Below are 27,840 nucleotides of genomic sequence, written 5' to 3'. Positions count from 1 at the left end.
GCTTATTTATATGTGTGGTGACATGTACAGTGTGCCCATTATGAGAGGGCTTTTTTCCTTCTTTAGCAAGGGCCTTATAAAGGCAACTTCGACTATTGAGAGAAAGGCCCCATACCCTTAGAAAATGTCTTCAAAGGATTTTCCCAAATTTCAAGCTAACTTTAGGAAATTTTTCCCCTTTAACAGTTTTGTTGATTTTTTTTCCCCACAATGGAAGGCCATGCCCATTCCCCAAATCAAGAGAAAAGCTCTGATGATGTGGATTGTATCCCAAAGTAGGATAGACTATATCCAATCTGGGACTGAATTCCCTCTAGTGTTGACTCTACATCATTGTTCCCCGAGCATTAAATTGTGATATTTTTCCTAACACATTAAGCCTAACACCTTAATACCCATGCAGTTACTGAAACTATCCCTAAAGGGTAATATGATCATAATTTTACTACATGTAGCTTGACATTTAAGAGAAAAAGTGAGAAAAATGTGCTTAAGTGTATATTCATATCCACATTGTTTCAGCAAAAGTGGACACATTATTCATTCAATGTAGTTGAGACTCATAGGAACTTTAACTCCTGTTTGCTAAAGTTTTTACATTACATGAAAATTTCCCCCCATAAAACCACTAGGAAATACTCAGGAGAATGCGAGTACAGTTATCTTATGAAATGCTCTATGATAACAAAAGTTGTTTGTTTGTTTTTATTATCCATTTTAATGATGGATCATAGTGCATTTTCAATCAAGTGTTTGGCTCACCTGCGCACTGTACAAATTGTATCATGCCCCAATGCCATAGCCTTCGGTTCAGTAATATCTGGGTGCCTTTTGATAAAGCCTTGGTACATGTACCAGTGTTTACCAGGAAGATTGTCTTTGAATGGGGTAGACCTACCATCTGCTTCAAGGACTTTCTTTATCTCGACAATAGTAAGGTCATGGCGCTTCAAAGGTTATCGAATAGAAGCCATCATTTTCATGTTGTCAAGCAGAACTAACTCCTTGGACTTTGTCAATACGCAAGGTTTACCTGGATAAGATCCAAGTGGCGCCTTCCTGCTCAACTTGTCTATCAGTGTAGTGCGGAGTATACCGTAAGTAAAAGCAGCTCTTCTTTTAGACATAGCCCGTAGCTCCATAGATACTGCAGCTGCAACTTTGCTTGGCGAAATTCTGTACCACAGGCTAACTGAAAATCGTTATATTTACATTGCCGATCTTACGTGTTCTTTTATTTCTTCAATTATTAATTATTTTAAAGACGATAACGATAAAACTAGTTTTTGTGTGTTTTTTTTTTAAATCATATTATGCATAAAAATTAATGTTTGGATTTAAATGAATTAAGCATGAAATGCACTCTTTCCACAAGGATACCATCAAGGTTTTCATCGTATGTCTCCGAAGTAACTGTCTACGATTTTATCGTGGAGGAGTACACATAACGGATGGATTAGTTATAACTAAGAAACTGACATTATCGATTGGTATTTTCACGTGGTTATTCATGCATGACTAATTCACAACCGCGCATTTTATTTACATTGCCGATATCATGGCTTCCTTGTTTTTCATTCTCTTCTTCAAATTTATTTGATTTCAGTGCTCTGTACAGACCTGAAAAAGATAGACAATATTTATGTTAACTTTATAATGTTTGTCCATCTTATTCAGATCGTAAATATAACACTATTATTAACATAGTTACAGTTAAAACACCAAGGAACAGAAATGATGCGAATTACCGCAACTGGGTAACTGACCGGGAAAAAATGTCTTGGCATGGCTGTAGTTGTGCATAACCTGCATACAGTTTTTAAAATGAAATTTTGGGGTAAAAAAGTGCGCCTTATACACAACTTTTTATGGTATTCAAGGCGATGTTAAGGCATAGTTGAAAAAAAAGTTCTAAAAACTGATCTGCCTATGACATATGGGGGAGATATTTCAGGCAACACAGTGACAGTTCTAGTTTTACATATGTTATGGCTGAAAAAGTAGGAACATTATAAAGAGATTTTTTGTTTATTACAGAGTGTTTTATAGATGTTCTCTAATTTCAGTTGTCCTCACTACCAAACCAGTTGACATTTTGTCCCTGTGTGGCATTCTCATCTTCTGCTGTTCTACACTCTGGTAAGTCATGAACTGCCTGATCACACTCTGGTAAGTCATGAACTGCATGTTCACACTCTGGTAAGTCATGAACTGCATGTACATACTCTGGTAAGTCATGAATTGCATGTTCACACTCTGGTAAGTCATGTACTGCATATTCATACTCTGGTAAGTCATGTAATGCATGTCCATACTCTGGTAAGTCATGTACTGCGTGTTCATACCCTTGTTAAGTCATGTACTGCATGTTCATACTCGGGTTAGTCATAAACTGCATCTTTGTACTCTGGTAAGTCATGAACTGCATCTTCATACTGTGGTAAGTCATGAACTGCATGTTCATACTCTGGTAAGTCATGAACTGCATCTTCATACTCTGGTACACTACGCGACCCGTGATTTTTGCCTAATTTGCTAAGTCAAGGCGGGCATTTTGCTTTTTGGGTGGAAAATCACCGCGATTTCACGTGACTCGTCACTCCGATGTCGCGCGAGAGCATGATAATCTTCGCGCTAAATCCCCTCAATGTTGTGGTGATTCGCTGCAATTCACCGCAATTCGCCGTGATAGCAGTTGATATCGTTGACATCGATGATTCGCCAATTCATGCATATAAACCGAATCCTATCGATAACTGTATACATAACGCTTTTCTAACGCTTTTCTAATGTTCACAATTATCAAATAATCCAACATAATTGCAACATCACTTCCGAAAAATAATCTTAAACATTTATGTTGGTAAATATGTTTGAGAATTTCATTAACACAACTATATGACTACGCCATTTTTCAGAAGTGTAAAGAGTATAGTGCATAATGTGGAACACAGCTTTCGTTGGACGAGCGTATTTAAATTTAGATTGAATGCAATACGATCTTATAAAAAACGTTTAATTGCGTCAAACGCCTTCATGTAAAAAACGTTTTCCTCCTGGAAATTGTGCTATTAATGCATAATATTATCAAAACATTTTTTCGACACCTAAAGCGTTGTAACAAATTAATATACAATTCAAAACAATTATACCATAAGAATTAATGTTCCGTTAAATTCCCAAATGAGAATAATAATTTATAATCCGAAACACACTTCCGATGTTTTAATGTTAGCACGACGTTCACAAATGCTTCCAATATACCCATCATGTATATTTCCCGACAAAAGAGCGCGAAAATTATGCGGCAATGTACAAGGTCAAGGTAAAGAGTGTGCAAGTATTGATTTTTTTTACAAACTGCGTAGCGCAGAGAACATTGAATTCTGTTGATTTCGGTTAAATGTTTCTTTGGTATTAAAACAGTTATATCGCCAAAAATTGGATATTTCTTTTTAAAGCATATCAAATCAAACACGCCGTATCCGTATCGTTACTGATCGAAGTAAAACATAATACCTTGACGTGTACAGTTTTTTTGTTGTGAGAGACCATCTGAGTAAACGCCGAAAAATGTATACAAACTGTTATTTTTGTCAATTCCCTTTGATCCATTATCGCACTTAATTGGCAGCGCCATCTTGTTGTTTCTGTGATTGTCACATCTTTTCACAGTTTGAACACGTACAAAGAGTGCCAATTAGACACTTGAATAAACACTATCACCCGCTGGACAGCACACAATAAATAATGTTGAGGGTTTTTTGTTTTGGACGTGAAAACCCAGAGAAATGCATGTACATTATACATCATCATACTTTGCGAATGCTTAGTGCTACGTTGATATACTCGTTTTTTTTTTAAGCAAAACAAACACAATGTTTAATGGCTTTAATATATAGGCAATGATGTAATAACAACATAATGTATAACACGATATCATAATAACATGTACTTAAAAATAGAACAGTAATGTATTTCCGATTTCCGGCTTATCAAGCATTGCAAATGTATGTACAATGCTCGGAAAGTAACGCGAGTAACACGAGTTATCCGCATTGGAGCCTGAAACAGAAAATAAATAAGTAAAGCATAATCTAGTCCAAATAATTAGACATAATCTACCGATTACATTTAAACTTTAAATGAAAGTGTTACTTAAACAATTTTCCGTGCCTTAAGGCGCGAATATGTTGCTAAACACTGTTAACAAAAGGGCTACACGTTATAATTCTTAATGAAATGCAAAAATAAGTATTAACATAATTAATAATGTCAATAAACACACACGGTAAGATCAAAGTTTAAAAGGAAGACTTATATCATATTTCTCGTAAATTACCAAATTATTAGTTTCGTCTTAATCAAATACCATGTATAGAGAAACAAGGTATTTATAACCGACCAATGACGAAACACTATGCAACTTTCAATTTACACAGTGCTACGCTACATGTATATGGCAACAATATGGAATTTGAACAATGGTAGTGTATTCGGGCCTGGAATATAATTGATTGTAAGTGTTAATAAACATTCTGCTAATGCAATTAGTTAAATAATGTTTACATGTTATGTTCAATAATTATTGCATGATCATTCTGCACTGTTATATTAATTTGGAGCCGTTAAAGCTTCCGACATTACTTCATCAAGTTCATGTCGGAACAGGAGTATTTAAGCTAATACGCCCATTGTATACAACAACGACAAAAGCTTTATTATTGCAATGTATAATGTATGTGTATACATATATGTTACATGTAATGTAGTGTAACCCTCAACTTTAATCGCTTAAAAAGGGGAATCACGGCGGTACCCGGTGATTTGCGCTGATTGCGCAACAGCGAGATACATCGCGCAACGGTCGCCGAGACATCACCCAAATTTTCTTGTCGCTCGGAAACACCGCGATTTGTCACGTTGCATCGATTGCGGTGATGCGAGAATTGCGGCAAAAATCACGGGTCACGTAGTGTTAAGTCATAAACTGCCTGTTCATACTCTGGTAAGTCATGAACTGCATCTTCATACTCTGGTAAGTAATGAACTGCATGTTCATACTCTGGTTAGTCATGAACGGCATGTTCATACTCTGGTAAGTCATGAACTGCATGTTCATACTCTGGTAAGTCATGAACTGCATGTTCATAATATGGTAGGTCATGAACTGCATGTTCATACTCTGGTAAGTCATGAACTGCATGTTCATACTCTGGTTAGTTATGAACTGCATGTTCATACTCTGGTAAGTCATGAACTGCATGTTCATACTCTGGTAAGTCATGAACTACATGTATATACTCTTGTAAGTCATGAACTGCATGTTCATACTATGGTAGGTCATGAACTGCATGTTCATACTATGGTAGGTCATGAACTGCATTTTCATACTCTGGTAAGTCATGAAATTCATGTTCATACTCTGGTAAGTCATGAACTGCATATTCATACTCTGGTAAGTCATGAACTGCATTTTCATACCATGGTAAGTCATGAACTGCATGTACACACAACTTTTTGGCTGAACTTTTGAATGTAGAAGTTCTGAAACATAAAACACAGCAATTTTGAAGCATATAACTTTCAGCAATTAATGTAAAAATAGAAATACTTATTGCCATTTGCTAGCCTGTTTAAAGACATTGCCAATTGCTTATACATTACAGGGCCCATATTCTTAAACAATTCTTAGACTTAAGTCTACGAATAAAGTATATTCTTTAAATCGATGTATTGAAGAATTCCTTAAATTTTTAGTCAAACTTGGCATTAAACACCTCTATCAATATCATTCTTCATGGAGAACATTTTGATAATGACACAATCACCATTGTTGGCCTGTATATATTCAAACACTTAACGCATTTTTCTTGGTTTCAGGTCTATTCTTTATTCTTAAGTCTAAGAATGGGTTGGTGAATATGGGCCCAGGATAGCACATATAAGACACAAGCAGTTTTGTAGCACTCAATGTCAGTGTAAAAACAGTCGTGCAAAATAAAGCTGTCACCATTAAACACACAGTTTTGCAGTATAAACAATTGCTGCATAAAATGTGAAAGTGTTTGCTGAAAAAAGCAATTGTAAAGCAACTGTGTATACATTTGCCAGATAAAGAACACAGTTTATAAAACACCTTCACATGATACAGTAAAATAATCACTGATCAATATTTCTGTCCATTTCTGAGTCCCTCAGGTTGATCATTATACTTGAAAATTATCATCTGGGTAAATCAATAGATATTAATATCTATGGTCCCTTAAGCAGTTTAATAAAAATAAGCGCTCACAGAATATTGCAGTCTTCAAAGGAAAACTTATCATTATGAATTATAAAAAAGATTTGATCCATAACTTTAATAATGTTAAGTTTGTGTGTGGATATATTCTTATCAACCATTTCATTATCAATTAACTTCATTTTTACACCTCATGTCCATATCTGGTAGCTATTGAAAATATTCAGTCACCCATCTATGAACATGTCGATATTAGATAATGGAAAGCTTTCAACTTGGTCAATACCATTCAAAAGTGAAAGCAAAGTGGCTTAGCCAGAGGCTGTGCCTGAAAGATTTCAAGTACTGAAACAAATATTATACAAACATTAAACAAACATTGTAATGCAAGTTTATGAATTTTACTTAATGAGACAGAATATTATATGTTTCTGCTCATCTCTTATACTAAGAGGATAATATATGGGTATGGGCATAACTATGAGCACTTGATAGTCTCATAGGGACTGTATTGCATTATTGGCATAGGCAAACTGTTCAAAGCACCAGAAAGCTCATTGATATACATCCCTAAATTAAGGAACGCTCAAGCTATCAAATGGCTGTAATTATGGACATTTATTTGATTGCACTGTGAAGATGTTTCAGATGTATCATGATTCACAGGTCTCTGTTGGATAATTTACATAGCCAGTAGGTACATTGTATTTTAGGTCCAGATATGTCAGTGGTATAACAGCATGCTTACTGTTCTATACATCCTGAGACCCTGAGAGGTTAGTCAGTGTTATGTGCACATAAAAGAGAAAAAAAAATCTATGAAAATGAGTGGTGCAATCAATGTATTGTATAGCAAAATTATCACGTTTTGAAAATGAAGTGTATGATGTCAATGCACCTTGTTTTTGTTGGGCTACATGTATTGTTTGCATGCATCTGTTGAACAATGACACCTTATTAATTTATATAGCTGTTGGCTTAGGCCTTAACGAAAGGAATTCACACAGTGTGGAATACTATTCTAGAATATGTTACTATACTTATGAAAGAATACTAGCTTAATGATTTATGTGATTCAGAGATTATGGAACAGAAAAATTCAATATTTCCAAGGCAGCAGTTTGCGTGCAGAAAATATATCCGATCATTAGTTGACAATTTGCTTCACATTTGTTATATGTGAAGCACTTCCATGTGATGTGGTTTTAAACATGCCAGAAATATAATGTTACATGATTTCAAGAAAAAGTGTCAGATTAATGCACAATACTTGTACTGCTGTTAAGCTCTTTCGCTTTGGAATAATGGTTTAAACAGTATCAATTAACCAGTATTGACAAATAAGCTATTTTTTTTAATTGTATTTTATTGAAAGGCACGTTTTAGAACTAGCACTTTAGAAGCACAAGTGTATTTCTGGTGATAGATCTATACATCTTTTTAATATTTACTTGCCTTTTATTAAACCCCCAATGGTGTTATAGGAGGAAACTATAGGTTTACCCTTTGTTCATCAGTCTGTCTGTCTGAATCTTGATACTGCAATAAATAAAAAATAAGTTAAGGATGTTTGATGAAACTGGGGAATATGCTTGTTATTTGATTTTTTATTTCAGATGAAAATTATGGTTTCTTTTGTTGTTGTTGTTTTTGACAACTCAAAAAGTACTTACATGTAAGCTGGGTTGATGGAATTTGATATAAAAATAGAGGGCCATAAAAGAAAATGTATTTATTCTTTTTTTTTCAGACAAAAGTTGTTGTTGCTAGGGTAACAGAAATAATTAAGAACTTCATCCTGCCATGACTTACTAGTACTAAAGCTTGGTTTAAGATACTAAATAATGATCCTGTTCTTTCTCTGACAGCATTTACCTGATAGGTTAGTTTTGTCTGTGACAAAGCTCTTGCTTTACTTTCTTTTGAATTTAATATTCAATGAAGACCGTGTACCACATCTTGTTCTCTATGATATCATACATTTTAATTCTCTTCCTATTAAAATCATCTATCAGCGGTTAAAAAACGGCAGGATTTTACTCCGTGCAAATATGATAAATGAAATACCATTCTGCATAATTAGTTATTCGTACTACATGTATTTGTTATAATGCTACAATATGTTACCCAAACCAGCAGATTTGTTTATGCAGCAGAATAATATTTACATTGACAGCATGTTTTTTTTGCATTACAATGTTTTGCGGAGAGTGACTGAAACAAATGAGAAACAGTAAGTTACAGCCATCTGATTTGGTGAGCATGTAGTCCTGCTGGTTTAGCAGCTTGAACAGATTATTACACTTTTTCAAATGTTATTTTACCCCAAAAGAAGTGAAAACGGCCCTATCCAAAAGAGATGGAAAACAGCCCTGATTTGTGTTTCCTGTCTTTTTCAGATGTGTCAGTGAAGTACCGTCATGGATTGTCAGTGTTTGCAGTGCCTTTGCCTTCGCGTAAGGAGTCATGTGAAATCGTTCTCAAGCCTGTGTCCCATACGGTGAAGGACCTGGTGAACTTTATCAAGGAGGAAGACAAGGGCATAGACAGGGTTGCCGTCTACAGGGCCAGTAAGTTTAGGAAAGAAATTGAGCCTTGTGCTGGGAAAACTGTTTTTTTAAGCCTGTGCTTGAAGTGACATCCTAGATTAGCCTGTGAAGTCTGCACAGGCTAATCAGGTGTGACACTTTAGGCTGTAATGGTATTTTTCTTCAAAAGGAAATCTCTTCTTTGTGAAAGTCCCGTTTTGGGTTGGCAACTATAGCTAGTGTTTTATTTTTTACCCTAATGTTTGCATGTCAAGCTTAATGGCAGCTCTATTTGGAGTTTTGTTTCATGGGTCAGCAAAAGTGCTGCTATGTTCATATTAATTGTATGTTTGGTGTAGATTTAAGAGGAATTGTGTAAATGAAAGTGGTCAAGTGAAGGATAGTTGGGAGGTTCTTTTTTGCGTTGCATTCTGCAAAAAGTAGTGGGTAGTGCTTCTGTGGAGTTAATTCCTGTAGGATTTTTAGTGTTTTTGACGATGCTGCAAAGCAGCTCGTCTAAGTTGTCATACCATGAAAAAATTCTTCACAATGGCGACCTATGTAAAAGACCGAGCCAGTCCGATTGAGATAGCCCGATTTTTCTAATCTGCATGCCTCGCTGATTATCATTGATAAAGGTAAAAGAAGCTCAGCTATAAATAGCACAGCATTTTCTGGGAAAAAGATTTGAAAATGTTAATTTTAAATCAGTTATTTCAATCCATTATATGTTTATAGATCAATGAAACAACTATGCATTTTCTGTTTTGTATTTGACATTTGCAGTGATTCTGTAAATAAATTGCAAATTAAACTTACTGTGTATAATTTACGTTTAACACGATAATGAGTGTAAAGAAAACAAATTATTTCAAACCTGCCATTTGTAAACGTTGTAGCAAGTATGGTATATAAACAGCATAATAGCCGTATAATATCTATGAAACTCGCTCTTATGCGTGCTTTCTCATTTTGCATATTTAATAAACTTTTCAAACAGAAATTACAGGGCCACATCAGTGCACATACTACATGTATGTTTGATATTCATTTGTTTGTTGGATATTGTTTGCTGTTTTAAACACATATAAGGTCATATCAAGGATATTAAGTCAATCTTATCATGTGTTCATGGGCGAACTCACATATTCAAGTACTCTTACGACTATGTGCTCATACCTACTTTCGGGAATCATCATGAAATTATTGCCGTACTTAACAAACAAACATGCCCAAGCTTATTCAATAAGAGAAAAAACAATAATCAAAAGAGAAAAATTATTTGAAATCACGTCCGTACACATGACATCATTAACTTAGGAAAGAAAACAATGAAAAATAAAGTTTGGTATGATATACATGTGAAATTAAAGAGCATGGTGTAATTAAAGATCATGTCAAGTTTTGAATATATCTGCTGAAACGTAATGTTATAACCCACAAACGTTTTACTGTAGCAGAACGTTTTTAAGATAAGTGGTACAGAAAATACACGTCGAATATCTTTTTAGTCCCCTACTGGTTTCACAGGAGGGGACTCCTGTATTGCGCTCCATCTGTCAGTCTGTCTGTCTGTCCGTCACACTTTTGTGGATCCTGCAATAACTTAGAAAGTTCCTCATATTTTTTCATGACACTTTAAACATGGATAGATGGCAATATGGACATTATGCACGTCATTTCATTTTGTTCCTACGTCAAGAATTCTGGTTGCTATGGCAACACATAGACTAGAAATACTGCTGAAAATGGTGTTTTTTTTTCTGGATCCTGCGATAACTTTGAAAGTTCTTAATATTTTTTCATGAAACTTGAAACATGGATATATGGAAATATGGACATTATGCACGTCATTTCATTTTGTTCCTAGGTCTAAAATTATGGTTGCCATGGCAACAAATAGACTAGAAATACTGCTGCAAGTGGTGGTTTTCTGGATCCTGCGATAACTTTAAAAGTTCTTAATATTTTTTCATGAAACTTGCAACGTGGATAGATGGCAATATGGACATTATGTACGTCATTTAATTTTGTTCCTACGTCAAAGATTCTGGTTACTATGGCAACAAATAAAAAAAATCTGACAATGGTGGAATTTCTGACAATGGTGGAGCCGGTAGGGGACTTTTATTGCTTGGCAATAGTCTTGTTAAATATATTTCTTGTTATATTTGATCGAGAATGTAACCCGCCTCCCAGTTTCACTGAATGGGTCAAGTTCCCCACGGGTACTACTTCCCCGTACCACCAAAAAAAAATTCTTACCCAAAATTGTTCGTACCCAATTTTGTTTTCGTACCCAAATTTTTTTCCAACAGAATTTTTTTTCCTACACAAATTTTTTTTCATACCCAAATTTTTGTTTACCCAATTTATTTTGGCATAATTTTTAAACCCACAATTTTCGTACCCATTTTTGTTTTGTACCCAAAATTTTCGTACCCACATACACAATTTTGCTGATGTTAAACTTAAATTGATGCTTTTATATTCATCCTCTTCAAAAGCATCGTCACATCAGTACTGTCAGTTCTTTTGATTGTTTATGTGGCCTTTCACAAAGATATTTAGAAATTGCAGTTTATAAAAACAGTAAGTAAAAGGATGTTGGGTTCTGTTGGAAGTTATTTACTTGCATTGCTGTTGTTTTCTTTTTCTATTAAAGCAGACTAAAGTTAAAGCAACACTGTCACAAGTCCATTTGAGTGATGATGATTATGGTGCAATGTTGACTTACAAAGTTGTCCATCCATAGATTGAGCAAATTTTGTCTGTTCAATTTTTGTATTTTATCTGATATTCAAATTTTGTCTGTTCAATTTTTGTATTTTATCTGATATTCTAACAAGTTCGATATTGTGGTCAAAATCTTGGATGTAGTACATGTAAATGAAAAACTGTAAGAACCCTAGCATTTTCTGTCTGAACAATATAAAACATGGTAAGATATAAATAAAGTGAAACAACTTTTGTCTCGATGAGACATTGAATAAAATGAATACAAGTGAGTATCATAGGTGCCCTAGGCACCTCTTGTTAAATTATTTTCCAATTAAATCTAGAGTTGTTCTCATTGTTTTTTTTCTGAGTAATTATGTTACTTATCATACATAAAAGTGTACATAATGCATATCTAGTCATTCAGTGGGATAGTCTTTTTAATTATTCCCCTCCATAGGCGGAGGGATAATGTTTTGGTGTTGTCTGTCCGTCCGTCTTTCCGTCCGTCCGGCCGGCACTTTTGTGTCCGGAGCCATATCTTGGAAGTGCTTTGGTGGATTTCATTGAAACTTGGTATGAGTATATATATGGATAAGAGGATAATGCATGCCAAATGGCATTGTACACCAACTTTTATTAACCGAGTTAGGGCCCTTTGTATCTTGAAAAAATGCTTTTTTGTGTCCGGAGCCATATCTTGGAAGTGCTTCAGCGGATTTCATTAAAACTTGGTATGAGTATTTATATGGATAAGACGATGATGCATGCCAAATGGCATTGGACACCATCTGTTAATAATGGAGTTATGGCCCTTTGTATCTTGAGAAAATGCTTTTAAATATAAGCTTAGAGCTTTATCTCCATTAACACATGAGACAGCGCCATGATACTTGCAATAGTTGTTCTCAATCATCTGGGGGTGCTTCACATTCAACACCCATAGTCCTAGGGGCTAAGGTCAAGGTCACACATTGAGGTCAAAGGTCACAAATTTGATGAATTATTCATTATTTAGTAATTCCTTTACTATGCATCAAGGGATTCTGTAATAACTGTCCACAATTGTTCTCCATTATCTAGCTGAGTGTCAAATATAACACTTTTATGTCCAGAAGCATATTGGCGGGGGATATCAATTCAACGAATTTGCTTGTTATTGTCTGAGATACATGTGAAAAACCAGAGCTTTAAAGAACTGCATTAAAAAGCTAGGCATGAAATATATGGACAGAATTGCATTAAAAACTCAAGGCATGAAATACAAATCATAGAAGACTAGACATTATTCAACAGTCACCAATCAGTTTGTGGAAACCTTGCAGTTATTATTCAGCAAGGTAACTGGGTATCAGCATAGAGTTTTTGCATTCAATCATCATGAGCTATATTTCAGAAAATGTCTGTACCTTTTTGAAGTTCTGCAAAGCTTCATTTGGTCCAATATGATTATTTCTTGGGTTTTGCCTTCATTAACTTAGGAAATATAAAGAGGTTTGAACTTAGTTTGGTGTGGGGAGCCAATGTTAAGGATAATCTATTCCAGTCTTCAGTGTTAATTATATTTCTGTTAAAAGCCTACTGAAAACAACAAAAGCTGCAGAAATACTTATAATTAGCAATCCTACATGTACTTGCCTTTCTTAATTTTGATAACTGTAAAGGTTGCTGGAAAGAGAAAGTTTACATGTTACAGTGTGCTGCTGAAAGGGGGCAGGGTGGAACACCCAACCAGTCTTGTGTTAATCTGTGAGAATTTGATTTTTCCAAGGAATGAATAATTCTCATAATGGTATATAATTGTTCTAATTTTAGCTCACCTTGGCACAACGTACTCATGGTGAGCTTATGTTATCACCTTTTTTTCCGTCGTGCGTCGCCAACATTTTGCCTTGTGAACACTCTAGAGGCCACATTTATTGTCTGATCTTTATGAAATTTGGTCAGAACATTTGTCCCATTGATACCGCGACTGAGTTCGAAACTGGGTCATGCTGGGTCAAAAACTAGGTCAAAGGTCAAAAATAAGAAAAACCTTGTGAACACTGTAGAAGTCACATTTGATGCCCAATCTACATGTTATTTTGTCAAAATGTTTGTCTTAATGATATGTTGATTGAGTTCAAAAATGGTTCTGGTCCGTTGAAAAACATGGCCGCCAGGGGGCGGGGCAGTATTCCTTATATGGCTATAGAGAAAACTTGTGAACACTAAAGGAGTCACAATTTTTGCCAAATAATCATGAAACTTGGTCAAAACATTGGTTTCATTGATATCTCGGACGATTTCGAAAATGGTCCAGATCAGTGAAAAAACATGGCTGCCAGGGGGAGGGGCAGTTTTCCTTATATGGCTTTAGTAAAACCTTGTTAACACTCTAGAGGCCACATTTATTGTCCAATCTTCATGAAATTTGGTCAGAAGATTGGTCTGTGTGATATCTGGGATGAGTTCGAAAATGGTTACGTTTGCTTGAAAAACATGGCTGCCAAGGGACGGGGCATTTTTCGTAATATGGCTATATATGGCTATAGTAAAACCTTGTGAACACTCTAGAGGCCACATTTATTGTCCAATCTTCATGAAATATGTTAAGAAGATTGGTCTCAATGATATCTTGGATGAGTTCGAAAATGGTTACGTTTGCTTGAAAAACATGGCTGCCAAGGGGCGGGGCATTTTTCCTTATATGGCTATATACATGTATGGCTATAGTAAAAGCTTGTTAACACTCTAGAGGCCACATAACAAAAGCTGTTTCAAAATCAATGACATGTTAATTTCATAATGGTGTTTTTATTACTGTCAGCTTGTCAGATGAGTTAGGCGTCATGGGCTCTGTTAAGTATTCTATGTATTGATCATAAAACTGTGTCATCAAAACATCCATCTGTTAGGCCATGTGGTATCAGGATTGCTGAATGAAACTGTGATGTTTTTTGGTACTATACAATACCATATATAATGCATTTATATTTGCATGATGCCTATTTTATATAAGAAATGAATACAATTTAAATGTGGTTTAAATGAGCTCTTGCTGAACAAAAAACATGTGTGTCTAGTATACAAAATAACACTTCCCTTTGATTCGACATTCCCATATACTAATGCAATGAGGCTCTCTTAACTCAAATTAGTAACTGTGTTTGTTAGGTTTTTGTGGCAGATGGGTATATAAAATGTTCATAAATTTAATATTGATATTTAGTTTTTAAATACCTTAAGTAGGAGAAAAATGTGGTATTTATTGTTCACATACATTCATAATCTGAATACTGCCAGCCATGCTTATTTAATCAATTCAGATCTAGATGGTGTCTTGAAAGCGTCTTGCTTAATCCCTTAGCTTTGTTTCTGAAATAGCCCTTAAAACTGTCATAACCCAGTCTGTTGCTGAATTGCTGTCTTTATTCCTGTTTTGGTGTTAATCAAGGTTGATGTAGGGAAGAATGGATAGGTTAATGTCTTTTGCTGTAGGTGCCATAGATCTGTTTTGAAATTCACATTTTGTAACATAATGTTTCAACATCAAATGCATATTTTTGAGCCTCCTAAAGGATGCATATTGTTTCCAAACAGTCCATCTACTCTGTCAGTATTTTGTTCTACATTCTATAATTCAACCAGTTTTCATATGAACAGTAACATACTTTCTGCAAAGGTTTATCAGCACAAAATAAAGAAAGAGTGCAATAATTAGTCAATTCCTATGAACTATTGCATTTTATTCATTGTTATGCCCCCGGATCGAATGATCGGGGATATATTGTTTTTGGCCTGTCTGTCTGTCATTGTATGTGCTGTCACAAACTTTAATCTTGGCTAAACTTTTGCAATAACTTTTGCAATATTGAAGATAGCAACTTGATATTTGGCATGCATGTGTATCTCGTGGAGCTGCACATTTTGAGTAGTGAAAGGTCAAGGTCATCCTTCAAGGTTAAAGGTCAAATATATGGCTTCAAAGCGGCGCAGTAGGGGGCATTGTGTTTCTGAAAAACACATCTCTTGTTGTAATTAAATTTTGTCTGAAGCTTATCTTGAAACCAGTTTCAAATTAAAATTAGTAGGTAGATCTCATTTAGGGGATGTTCAGATTTTAATGGCTTCAGTATTCTTATGGGTTTATTTTAACCTTTGATATATAGAAGTTATTATTATATTCTGTCAGTTCTTTGTCATCATTAAAGTGATTTGTGTCTATTTATGGTAGCAGCTGGTAATATGTATGATTGCAGAGGATATCTCACTCTTACATGAATATCTTATTGAATGATCTGTATTGAAAGTAAAATTCTGTGGAAGAGAGCAGATTTTGGCTCCATGTAGAGTACTAACACCATCAATCAGGAATCAATTATGGGTGGAGCCTGGTATTCCTATTTTATTAAATCACCAGGATGTGTGGAAGAAATTGCCATGGTTATGAATGTTTTAAAGACATAGATTGGAATTACCAAAATTACTCCAAGTTTTCGGACAATTTAATTAATTATTTTTGTTGGTGTCGGAAAATTTAGATACGAAAAATATAAAAAAATTACAGTTTTCCAAAAATTAAGAGATAAATATTAAGGTGTCCAAAAATTATACTTATATTGAAATAAATGCAATTAATAAATGCACAATAATTTGCTTGTGATAAACTCTTCTTTTTTCTGCTTAAAAATAAATTAATACAACTTCACAGCTTAGCTAACTCTTGTCTGAAATGATATAGAACAGAAAACATTCTGCTTCCTTCATTGAAAAACACTGTTTCAAATGCTGTTGGTGAATCCATTATTTTATACTGGTATACACGGTTATTTACCAAATTGCGCGAATGTAATGGTCAATTTTCCCCAGGCATGCATCTGCCAGGTTTTATGACCTTAATCTGGTTATAAAATCCATGATCGAAGTGTCACAAGATAAACGAAAACAGGGCCTAAGTTTGTAAAATAGGGCGACAAAATATACTTTCTGAAAATTAAGAGACATTAATTATGTCCGAAAATAAAGAGTCACAAAAAATAATTAAGAGGGTGTCCAAAAACTTAATGTGTTCGAAAACTTAGAGTAATTATGGTAGTTTTGTCAAAATGTTGATGTTTTTTTGCTTTTCATGTCAAATTTTGTACTGTTAAAAAATGAAAAATCTACTTGGGATCCTAATGTTTATTTTAATGCCTAACAGCAAACAAGGCTTAGGTGAAGAAAATGGAAGGAGGTATGACATTCTTATGGTTTTCCTCATGGATTCTTGACCTATTCAAACAATTGTCACAAAATATAGGTGAAGTAAGACTTTTGGTACGTATCCAGAACAAATGACAGTTTAAAAAAAAAAATGAACTGTTAACTCTTTTCCACCGGGAGGCAAAGTGAAAATAGATACATGCAACTCAGCATAAAACCAGAACTGCCTGCATGTAACTCTCGGGTTGTTAACCCCCAGTTCTCACAGGGCTGTGACTTTACAAAGATCATCCCGATCTGAAGCCACGATTTGAAAACGGTTTAATCGGGGCCGATCGGAGTATAAATCGAGCAATTTGGAAAATTATGGTCTTCATTTCGACTGTACTACGACGCCCCTATATATATATACACCAAGTATTGTTGGCCACGATCCCGCTACATTTGTTTTGAGCATGTTCAAAATAAGGGTGTCGAGAGCATAGAGCTTTCCGATCATGAAGACTCTAACGCGATCATACTGCGCTTATAAAGACTCCAGTACGTTTCTCCTGCGATTTGTCACGATCGGCCACATTTTCGGCCACGATTTGATCGTAGTAGAAGCTGCGTCTATGTGTAAACAGGGGGTTAGGTTTTATGCTGTTTGCTGTTTATCAGTATCTTAGGGTTGGAAATTAATCCTTTAAAATTTGAATCTATTAAGAAAAGTATTTACTTTAATTTGATTTTCTGAGGGACTGCAAACAGCTGAAAATGCGCTTCTGAGCGGGAAGGGTTAAACATAAAAACTCATAAAAGCTTTATTATTCGGGGTACACAGCTGTAACATCATACAATACATGTCTTGTACAGTTTGTCAAACATAAGTCATCAATATGTCACTTGGACAAATTAAATCTTATGCTGCATGAAATGATGAGCATAAAAATATGTTTTGGGTATCATTTTCATGCGAGAAATACACATATTCTGTAGGAATGTACTCCAACCCTGAACATTCATGGTCAGCTTAGCAGAGAACATCCTCTTAAATTGTTTCCTCTGTGATAAGCACAAACATACTTAAAAGTAAAGCCTTCAATAATGACAATTTTGTTAGGGAATCTATGTTTTGCTGTTCTGTGGCACAGCATATTATTTGTTTCTGTGCAGTGAATGACACAATTGGTGGGATCAGTGCACATAAATGATGCTATGTGAACTCTTTGGGGGGGGGGGGGGGGGTTCACAGATTGTATCTGAGTTGGTTTAAATCATTTTTTCCTGTTTCAATGATTTTATTTATTTATGTATACCGGTACATAAATTACATGCACTGAAGTACTCACTAAAAGTGGAAATTCTTCCTTTTTTTGTGCTTTTCTGTCATACATCTTTATGTTTAATACATAGGTTAGTGATTCCTAGCAAAAAGGTTTCATCTTTAAAAGAAACTGCAGTTCACCCATGATTGCAATGTTCAAACCACATAAAAAACTTTTCATGTAAAATTTGCTTGTTTATTAACAATTGACATGATTTACACCATTTGATTTTTCCCCAAGAGTTTAGTTTTATTACACAATCAATTTAAAATACAATATGCATCAAATATGCAAATAACACAAAAAATAAAGTGAACACATTTTGAAAGTTTCATATATAACAGGAGTTGCTAGTTCAATAACATATACATGTATTTGTGTTACTCATGCATTTACTAATAACATAGCAGTCTAATAACCTTCCAATTTATTTCTTTTTAGCTCACCTGAGCACAACGTGCTCATGGTGAGCTTTTGTGATCGCCTTTTGTCCGTTGTGCGTTGTGCGACGTCAACATTTGCCTTGTTCACTCTCTAGAGGCCACATTTATTGTCCAATCTTCATGAAATTTGGTCAGAAGATTGGTCTCAATGATATCCTTGATGAGTTCGAAAATGGTAACGTTTGCTTGAGTTTGCTTGAAAAACATGGCTGCCAAGGGGCTGGGCATTTTTTCTTATATGGCTATATATGGCTATAGTAAAATCTTGTTCACTCTCTAGACGCCACATTCATTGTCCAATCTTCATGAAATTTGGTCAGGAGATTAGTCTCAATGATATCTTGGATGAGTTTGAAAATGGTAACGTTTGCTAGAAAAACATGGCTGCCAGGGGGCGGGGCATTTTTCCTTATATGGCTATATATGGCTATAGTAAAATCTTGTAAACTCTAGAGGCCACATTTATTGTTCGATCTTCATGAAACTTGGTCAGAAGATTTATCCCAATGATATCTTGGACGAGTCCCAAAGTGATGCCAGTTGGTTGAAAAACATGGCCGCCATGGGGCGGGGCATTTTTCCTTATATGGCTATAGTAAAACCTTGTTAACACTCTAGAGGCCAAATTTATTTTCCGATCTTCATGAAATTTGGTCAGAAGATTGGTCTCAATGATATCTTGGATGAGTTAGAAAATGGTAACGTTTGCTTGAAAAACATGGCTGCCAAGGGGCGGGGCATTTTTCCTTATATGGCTATAAATGGCTATAGTAAAATCTTGCTAACTCTCTAGAGGCAACATTTATTGTCCGATCTTCATGAAACTTGGTCAGAAGATTCAGCCCAATAATATCTTGGAAGAGTTCGAAAATGATGCTGGTTGGTTGAAAAACATGGCTGCCAGGGGGCGGGGCATTTTTCCTTATATGGCTATAGTAAAACCTTGTTTACACTCTAGAGGCCACATTTATTGTCCAATCTTCATGAAATTTGGTCAGAAGATTGGTCTTAATGATTTCTTGGATGAATTTGAATATGGTAACGTTTGCTTGAAAAACATGGCTGCCAAGGGGCGGAGAATTTTTCCTTATATGGCTATATATGGCTATTGTAAAATCTTGTTAACTCTCTAGAGGCCATATTTATTGTCCGATCTTCATGAAACTTGGTCAGAAGATTCATCCCAATAATATCTTGGACGAGTTCGAAAATGATGCCCGTTGGTTGAAAAACATGGCCACCAGGGGGTGGGGCATTTTTCCTTATATGTCTCTAGTAAAGCCTTGTTCAAACTCTAGAGGCCACATTTATTGTCTAATCTTCATGAAATTTGGTCAGAAGATTGGTTTCAATAGTATCTTGGATGAGTTTGAAAATGGTATCGTTTGCTTGAAAAACATGGATGCCAAGGGGCGGGGCATTTTTCCTTATGGCTTTATATGGCTATAGTAAAATCTTGTAAACTCTCTGGAGGCCACATTTATTGTCGGATCTTTATGAAACTTGGTTAGAAGATTCATCCAAATAATATCTTGGATGAGTTTGAAAATGATGCTGGTTGGTTGAAAAACATGGCCACCAGGGGGTGGGACATTTTTCCTTATATGGCTATAGTAAAACCTTGTTAACACTCTAGAGGCCACATTAATTTTCCGATCTTCATGAAACTTGGTCAGGAGATTTGTCCCAATAATATCTTGTAATCTCAGGTGAGCGACTTTGGACCTTTCAGGCCCTCTTGTTTGCATTTAGGGTCACTAAAAACCTTTTTGTCCCTCGCCATAGGCGGAGGGATTTTGTTTTGGCGTTGTCCGTCCGTCCTTCTGTCCGTCCGGCCGGCACTTTTGTGTCTGGAGCCATATCTTGGAAGTGCTTTGGCTGATTTCATTGAAAGTTGGTATGAGTATATATATTAATAAGAGGATGATGCATGCCAAATGGCATTGTACTTCATCGGATAATAACGGGGTTATGGCCCTTTGTATCTTGAAAAAATGCTTTTTTGTGTGTCCGGAGCCATATCTTGGAAGTGCTTTGACGGATTTCATTGAAACTTGATATGAGTATACATATACATGTATATATGGATAAGAGGATGATGCACGTTGGCGTTGTCCATCCGTCCAGAAAACTTTTGTGTCCAGAAGTGTAATGGCCGGGGATATCAATTCAACAAATTTGCTTGTTTTACTTAAGCCGTAACTATATTTTTCTAATGCCATGCGTGGATTTTTCCCATATGTAATGTACCATATGCAGTATTCAAGAACCAATGCCCAGATATTAGGTAAACAGTTCTGAACATAACACATTTCAATAAATCACTAATTACCAAGGATTGAATAACTGTTTGTGTAGATTGCGTAACTAACAAACGAACGAATACTTATATTATAAACTTCTCACATGCTGCTTCTTCTGTGTATTTGACAGGTTTATTCCAGATTTTCAGTTGGATTCTATTAAATGCATGGCTGCCTATCTCTTGTTTGTCTAACATTCCTCTCCAGGGTTTGTCTGACAAGCTGGTGTGATCTGGTGTAATTAGTAATTGAAGAAAATTGTTTATCATTATTGTCATGGTTTCCTAAATTGCGCACAGAAATTTGGTAGGTATACAGAGAAAATTGAATAAAACATGTAATCAAATAATATGTCAAAAATGCTGACATATCATATCACAAAATTCTGAATTATGCATATAATGCAAGATTGAGAAAGGTAGAGGTTTTGAGAGGTCTGCATATCTTGATGTGCAGTTGTTAGGAGCAGTTAAATGTTTAGACATCTTATTACATATTTCAATGATATTTGCATGTCAATATTTTGTCTAAATAATTATTATAATGCTATACTGTATCTTTCTCATCAAGCCATCATTATCCTCCAGAAGTTCTAGAAAAAGTATATGTATGCAAAGTATACTTTTTCACCACAATGTTTCAACGTATATGTACATTAACCCCTGATACAAGGGCTTATCTGTAGCACTGATTTCTGTACTGTGTTTTTTGTTGTTTCACTGTATCACTGATTTCCATAATTTGTTATGTTTTGTTTCCAGATGAGGTGAAGGTAGCTGGTTCCACCACCATAGATATACTGCTGAGGTCGCCATTCACCCTGACAATCAATGAGGATACATTCAACATCTCACCACCAGAACCAGGTACGAAACTCTAATGTATGAAATAAGTGCCAACACAAGACTTGCACATCCAATTATTGATACAGGGGCTAAACCATGATTTACCACTCTTATATAAAATAGAAGTCAACCTCAGGCTTACACTGATTCTTAATATAGGGGCCAAACCATTGTTTTCACCTCAGATATAAAAACGGAGCCAACCACAGGTTTCCCCTGAATATCTTGATATAGGGGCCAACCGATTGTTTAAAACTCTTAATCATGAAATTTGGGCCAACAACAGGTTTACATTTGTTAACTAGCCCTCACATAAAGTTCGAACCTCAAATTCATAAAATGGATTTGAAACTAGGGTTTTTACCAGAAATGAAATATGTCTGAAACAATATTTTTGCTTCAAGATTCATTCATTTGAGTCTGACATGTTTTTCAAACCTAATTCACAAATTTAAGTCTGTTATGCGACTTTCACCCAAGATTCATGACATGTAAGCACAATAATAGCGTCTGTCCTTGGCAAAATGTCTTAAATCATCATTCTGATTTCCAAAAAGTTAATTTAAAGCGTGTAAGTGTTTTCTTTTTCATATTTGTTGAAATACTCAGTTTGTATTCCAAAATTAAAGTCTTAACCTCATACTTTCAATAAGGTTCATAACAAGACACAAGTTTGCACTTGTAACTCATCCTGTTCATAGATGACCCTCTCGGTTAGACATAAGTTTGCACATGTAATTCATCCTATTCAGAGTTGAGCCTCTCTAGCTAGACATACATTTGTTGCCATATTCAGAGGCGACTTTCTCTAGCTAGACGTAAGTTTCCTAATGTTACTCATCCTATTCAGAGGTGACTTCCTCTAGCTAGACATAAGTTTCCTCATGTTACTGATCCTATTCAGAGGTGACTTCCTAGCTAGACATAAGTTTCCTCATGTTACTCTTCCTATTCAGAGGTGACTTCCTCTAGCTAGACATAAGTTTCCTCATGTTACTGATCCTATTCAGAGGTGACTTCCTCTAGCTAGACATAAGTTTCCTCATGTTACTGATCCTATTCAGAGGTGACTTTTTATGTCCCCCACTATAGTAGTGGGGGACATATTGTTTTTGCCCTGTCTGTTGGTCTGTCTGTTGGTCTGTCTGTTTGCGCCAACTTTAACATTTTGCAATAACTTTTGCTATATTGAAGATAGCAACTTCATATTTGGCATGCATGTGTATCTCATGAAGCTGCACATTTTGAGTGGTGAAAGGTCAAGGTCAAGGTCATCCTTCAAGGTCAGAGGTCAAATATATGTGGCCAAAATCGCTCATTTTATGAATACTTTTGCAATATTGAAGATAGCAACTTGATATTTGGCATGCATGTGTATCTCATGGAGCTGCACATCTTGAGTGGTGAAAGGTCAAGGTCATCCTTCAAGGTCAGAGGTCAATTATATGTGGCCAAAATCGCTCATTTTATGAATACTTTTGCAATATTGAAGATAGCAACTTGATATTTGGCATGCATGTGCATCTCATGGAGCTGCTCATTTTGAGTGGTGAAAGGTCAAGGTCATCCTTCAAGGTCAGAGGTCAAATATATGTGGCCCAAATCGCTTATTTTACTAATACTTTTGCAATATTGAAGATAGCAACTTGATATTTGGCATGCATGTGTATCTCATGGAGCTGCACATTTTGAGTGGTGAAAGGTCAAGGTCATCCTTCACAAGGTCAAGGTCATCCTACAATGTCAAACATCATATAGGGGGACATTGTGTTTCACAAACACATCTTGTTCTAGCTAGACATAAGTTTCCACATGTTACTCATCCTATTCAGAGGTGACTTCCTCTAGCTAGACATAAGTTTTCACATGTAACTCATCCAATTCAGAGGTGACCCACTTTAGCTAGACATAAGTTTGCACATGTTACTCATTCAATGCAGAGGTCACCCACTCTAGCTAGACATAAGTTTTCACATGTAACTCATCCAATTCAGAGGTGACCCACTCTAGCTAGACATAAGTTTGCACATGTTGCTCATTCAATGCAGAGGTGACCCACTCTAGCAAGAGATAAGTTTTCACGTGTAACTCATCCTATTCATAGGTGACCCACTTTAGCTAGACATAAGTTTGCACATGTAACTCATCCTTTTCATAGGTGAGCATCTCTTGATAGAAATAAATTTCCTCCTGTTACTCATTCTATTCAGAGGTGACCCACTTTAGCTAGACATAAGTTTTCACATGTAACTCATCCTATTCAGAGACAAGCCTCTCTAGCTAGACATAAGTTTGCAAAAGTAGCTCATCCTATTCAGAGGTGAGTCTCTCTAGCTAGACATAAATTGGCACAAGTAACTCATCCTGTTCAAAGGTGAGCCTCTCTAGCTAGACACAAGTTTGCACACGTAACTCATCCAATTCAGAGGTGAGCCTCTCTAGCTAGACATAAGTTTACACATGAAACTCATCCTTTACAGAGGTGACCCTCCCCAGTGAGACTTTCGAGCGTCTGACAGAGGTGAAGAGTCTCACTGCCAAGCTGTACTCTCAGCTGAATGTAGAAGAATACCAGCTGAAACGGGAGAGGGACCTTATACAGCAAATAGAGGAATACCGCCTGCAGATACAGCCCTATCTCACGGTATGTGCATCAAGTTTTCAATCTGAATAATAATCTCAATTTTGGCCTATAAAATATGTGTTACATACGAGAACCACCTGCACATATTGCATTTCAAATTGATGTGTTTATCACTTTCCATGCCCTGAGGCTATACAAGTTTTTAGTATTAAAAAAATCTCAATTTGATCAATGAGAATGCTAGCTATGAGTATTGCCAGCATATCAAGTGTTACATTGTGGTATGTTGACCATAGATGAGTCTAAGCTATACAAGTTCTCAATCTCAAAAATAATCTCCACTTGAGCTTTACAATGTGGTATATTAACCATAGATGAGTGGAAGCTGTACAAGTTCTCAATCTCAAAAAGATTAATCAACTTTACCAATGACAATGTATTGAACATATGGAAATTGCCTTCAGATACAACCATACAATATGGTATGTTGACAATTTATCAGGCTACAAATACCATAAAAATTCTTGATTGCAATAATATAAATATTTCGTTAAAAGGCTATAAGGCTTTGTTATTTGACTGTATGACCAGGTTATGACTTTAAGGTCACTTTTGTTATATAATTGTTTATAAATCTGAGGACAACTGAAATTGTTCCATTTATTGAACACCAGTGTTGTAAATTAAAGTTAAACTCTAGACTGTTGAAATATGTTCCTCTTAGTAAGGAATTTATTTTCAATTAAGACTCTCTGTCAAAAATTTCATAGCAAAAAGAAATGCATGTTAATGTGTATTTTTTAGCCTATAAATTAAATATAACCACAATGATTAATCGGAAAACAGTTTTGACTTAAAGAGACACCTTTACATATAAAGATGTTTACTTTGTTATACCTATGATTAAATGCTGGATACTTGGACTAGTGCTCTTCATATTAAATCAACCATTGTAGAAAAGACTGACATGGAGAAAAGAATACAGTCTAGAAACAGGCAGCTGATGTACATAGGCTCAACCTTGATGGGGTTCCAGTTTGGGTTCTTGCTCGTCTACATGGTTTGAATATTCCTGGGATGTGATGGAGCCAGTCACATATTTCGCAACTTATGCAGCAGTCATGGGGATGTATGCATACTTCACAGTTTGTGCACAGGTAATGAAAAAAATTACATTTCTCCTTTGTACTGTTTTTCAACATTTTTTTCAAACTGTTTTGAATCTAAATGTTTGTGTACTTGAAAAGTCATAGAAAGTATTTGCTAATTCTCAGATGTATCTGTAACTGCACAAGGTCAAAATTATTTGAGAAGGAATCAGTGATTCCCTTACTAGAAAATTTAAGGGAGTCCTTACTAGATATACTTTTATGTCCTTTGCTACAGAATTTGTCCTTTTTCTACACAATTGTTTGACTCCTCTGCTACATAATATGTGAGTTCTTTGCTACATATTATGTGAGTCATTTAGGACAGAATTATGAGTGTTTGCAACAGAATTGGAGACTCCTTTGCTACAGAATCTATTAGTCTATTCCTATAGTAACCAGCTAACCAAGGAAAAAAATGAGTTGGTTTAGTGACTACCCTCAATGTGACTGCAATACTGTTCAAACTGCAAAAAACACTAACAGAGAAAATAAGCAAACCATAGATACTGAATTTGTTTTTGTAAGTACTTTGCTGCAGATCTGCTAATAAGCTTTTTGCTGTAGTCTATAGTATCTGTCAGCCCTTTGATACAATAAATCTCACGTATTACATCATTTTTGAGTCCTTTACTCCAACATTTGTTAGTCAATTTCTTTTGAATCCTTCGCTACAGGTTCTATTAATTATTTGGTACTGAATCTGTGTTTTCTACTGAATCTTTGAGTCTTTTGCTACAGAATCTGGTGACTGTTTATACAGAATATGTGACTCCTTTTTCTATTGAATCTTTTGGTACAGATTCTGCAAGTCCTTTCCTACTGAATATGTGAGTCATGTTCTAGAATATCTGTGAGATATTTGCTACAGAATCTGTAAGTCCTTTGCTACAGAATCTGTAAGTCCTTTGCTACAGAATCTGTGAGTCCTTTGCTACAGAATCTGTGAGTCCTTTGCTACAGAATCTGTGAGTCCTTTGCTACAGAATCTGTGAGTCCTTTGCTACAGATCTTTAGTGTGAGTCCTTTGCTACAGAATCTGTGAGTCCTTTGCTACAGAATCTGTGAGTCTTTGCTACAGAATCTGTGAGTCCTTTGCTACAGAATCTGTGAGTCCTTTGCTACAGAATCTGTGAGTCCTTTGCTACAAGAATCTGTGAGTCCTTGCTACAGAATCTGTGAGTCCTTTGCTACAGAATCTGTGAGTCCTGTGCTACAGAATCTGTGAGTCCTTTGCTACAGAATGTTAGTCCTTTGCTCCAGATTTTCTGATTTAATTCTGCTGCAAAATATGTGAGTCTTGACTTCAACATTTGGGTAACATTTGCTAAAACATCTTCGAGCCCTTGCTACAGAATCTCTTGAGTCCTTTCTAAAGATAATATGGCGTTATTGACAACAAAATCTGCATCAATTGCTACAGAATCTCAGAGTCTTTCATACAGATAATGACAATGTATGTTCTTGACCACGGAGCTCAACTGTTAATATTGCTACAGAATCTCCGAGTCCTATCCTACATATAATATGGGTTCTTTGACAACAGAATTTGAATTCTTTGCTACAGAATCTGTGAGTCTTGTTCTACATATTATGTGGATCTTGTGCTACAGAATCTCCATCCTTGGCTAAAGTATCTTTGTGTAAGCCCTTCATTACATATAATATGGGTCTTTTACTGCAGAATATCACTACAAAATGTCTGAGTCCTTTCCAGAAGGCTTGATATAAAGTAGATCCTTTGCCACTGATTTTATAATTAAGTCAATTTCTACAGAATGTTGTATTAAATCCCCTTCCATTTCAGGAGTACAACTATGTGGATGCCTGGGATAGGGAATTCGTCAACAAGTTCCACAAACCGCCATCAAAGAGGGTTTCAACATCAATGAATACAACCGCTTGACAGAGCTGATTGAGCAATGTGAGTCAGATCTGCGGCGTCTACGGGACCCACTCCAGGTCCATCTTCCCATACGAGAACTCTAGGCGGGTCTTCTAGTGCTACATGTAGTGAATCTGCTGTCCACTGTTTTGTATATGTTGTTCTTGTTGTTTTCTTATTTTTGCACACCTGAGCATAACATTCTTATGGTGAGCTTTTTGATCACGTTTTGTCTGTCATTTGTTGCCTGTTGACAACATTAACCGTGTGAACACTCAAGTAAAGGCACATTTATCATCCAATGATATCTCAGCTGAGTTCAAAGTTGTGTCTCTTTGGGTTCAAAACTAGGTTACTAAGTCAACTTAAAGAACACTCTAGAACTTAGAAGTTACTCTTTATTTCCAAGCTTTAAAGAGTTGTTCTTATAATATCTCATTAGTTTTGAGATGATTCTGTTATATGAAAAAGACCAGAGTGCTGGGCTGTTTTCCTTATATGACTTTAGTAAACCTTGTGAACTAGAGGTCAATTTTTTTCCAATCTTCATGAACAACAATGCTCAGATTTTTTTAATGATATCTCAGCTGAGTTAGAAAATGGCTTTGGTACGTTAAAAAAACACGATGCCAGGGTGCTTGTTATTTTTCC

General features: G+C 35.7%; 1 protein-coding gene across 1 annotated transcript in view; it reads left to right on the top strand.

Annotated features, from left to right (window-relative positions):
* Positions 1–24,572, top strand: part of LOC127870039 (calcium uniporter protein, mitochondrial-like) — a 44,007-nt gene extending 19,435 nt beyond the window's left edge. Inside the window, exons 2-6 of the mRNA XM_052412700.1 lie at positions 2,067–2,139; positions 8,644–8,814; positions 21,489–21,593; positions 24,053–24,216; positions 24,531–24,572. Of these exons, the coding sequence (XP_052268660.1) occupies positions 2,067–2,139; positions 8,644–8,814; positions 21,489–21,593; positions 24,053–24,216; positions 24,531–24,572 (555 nt within the window). The remainder of the gene's footprint in view (positions 1–2,066; positions 2,140–8,643; positions 8,815–21,488; positions 21,594–24,052; positions 24,217–24,530) is intronic.
* Positions 24,573–27,840: the final 3,268 nt, after the last annotated feature.

Source organism: Dreissena polymorpha, chromosome 2, assembly GCF_020536995.1.
Source record: "Dreissena polymorpha isolate Duluth1 chromosome 2, UMN_Dpol_1.0, whole genome shotgun sequence".
In the NCBI taxonomy this organism is placed as follows: Eukaryota; Metazoa; Mollusca; class Bivalvia; order Myida; family Dreissenidae; genus Dreissena; species Dreissena polymorpha.
This window is presented reverse-complemented; position numbering and strand designations above follow the sequence as displayed.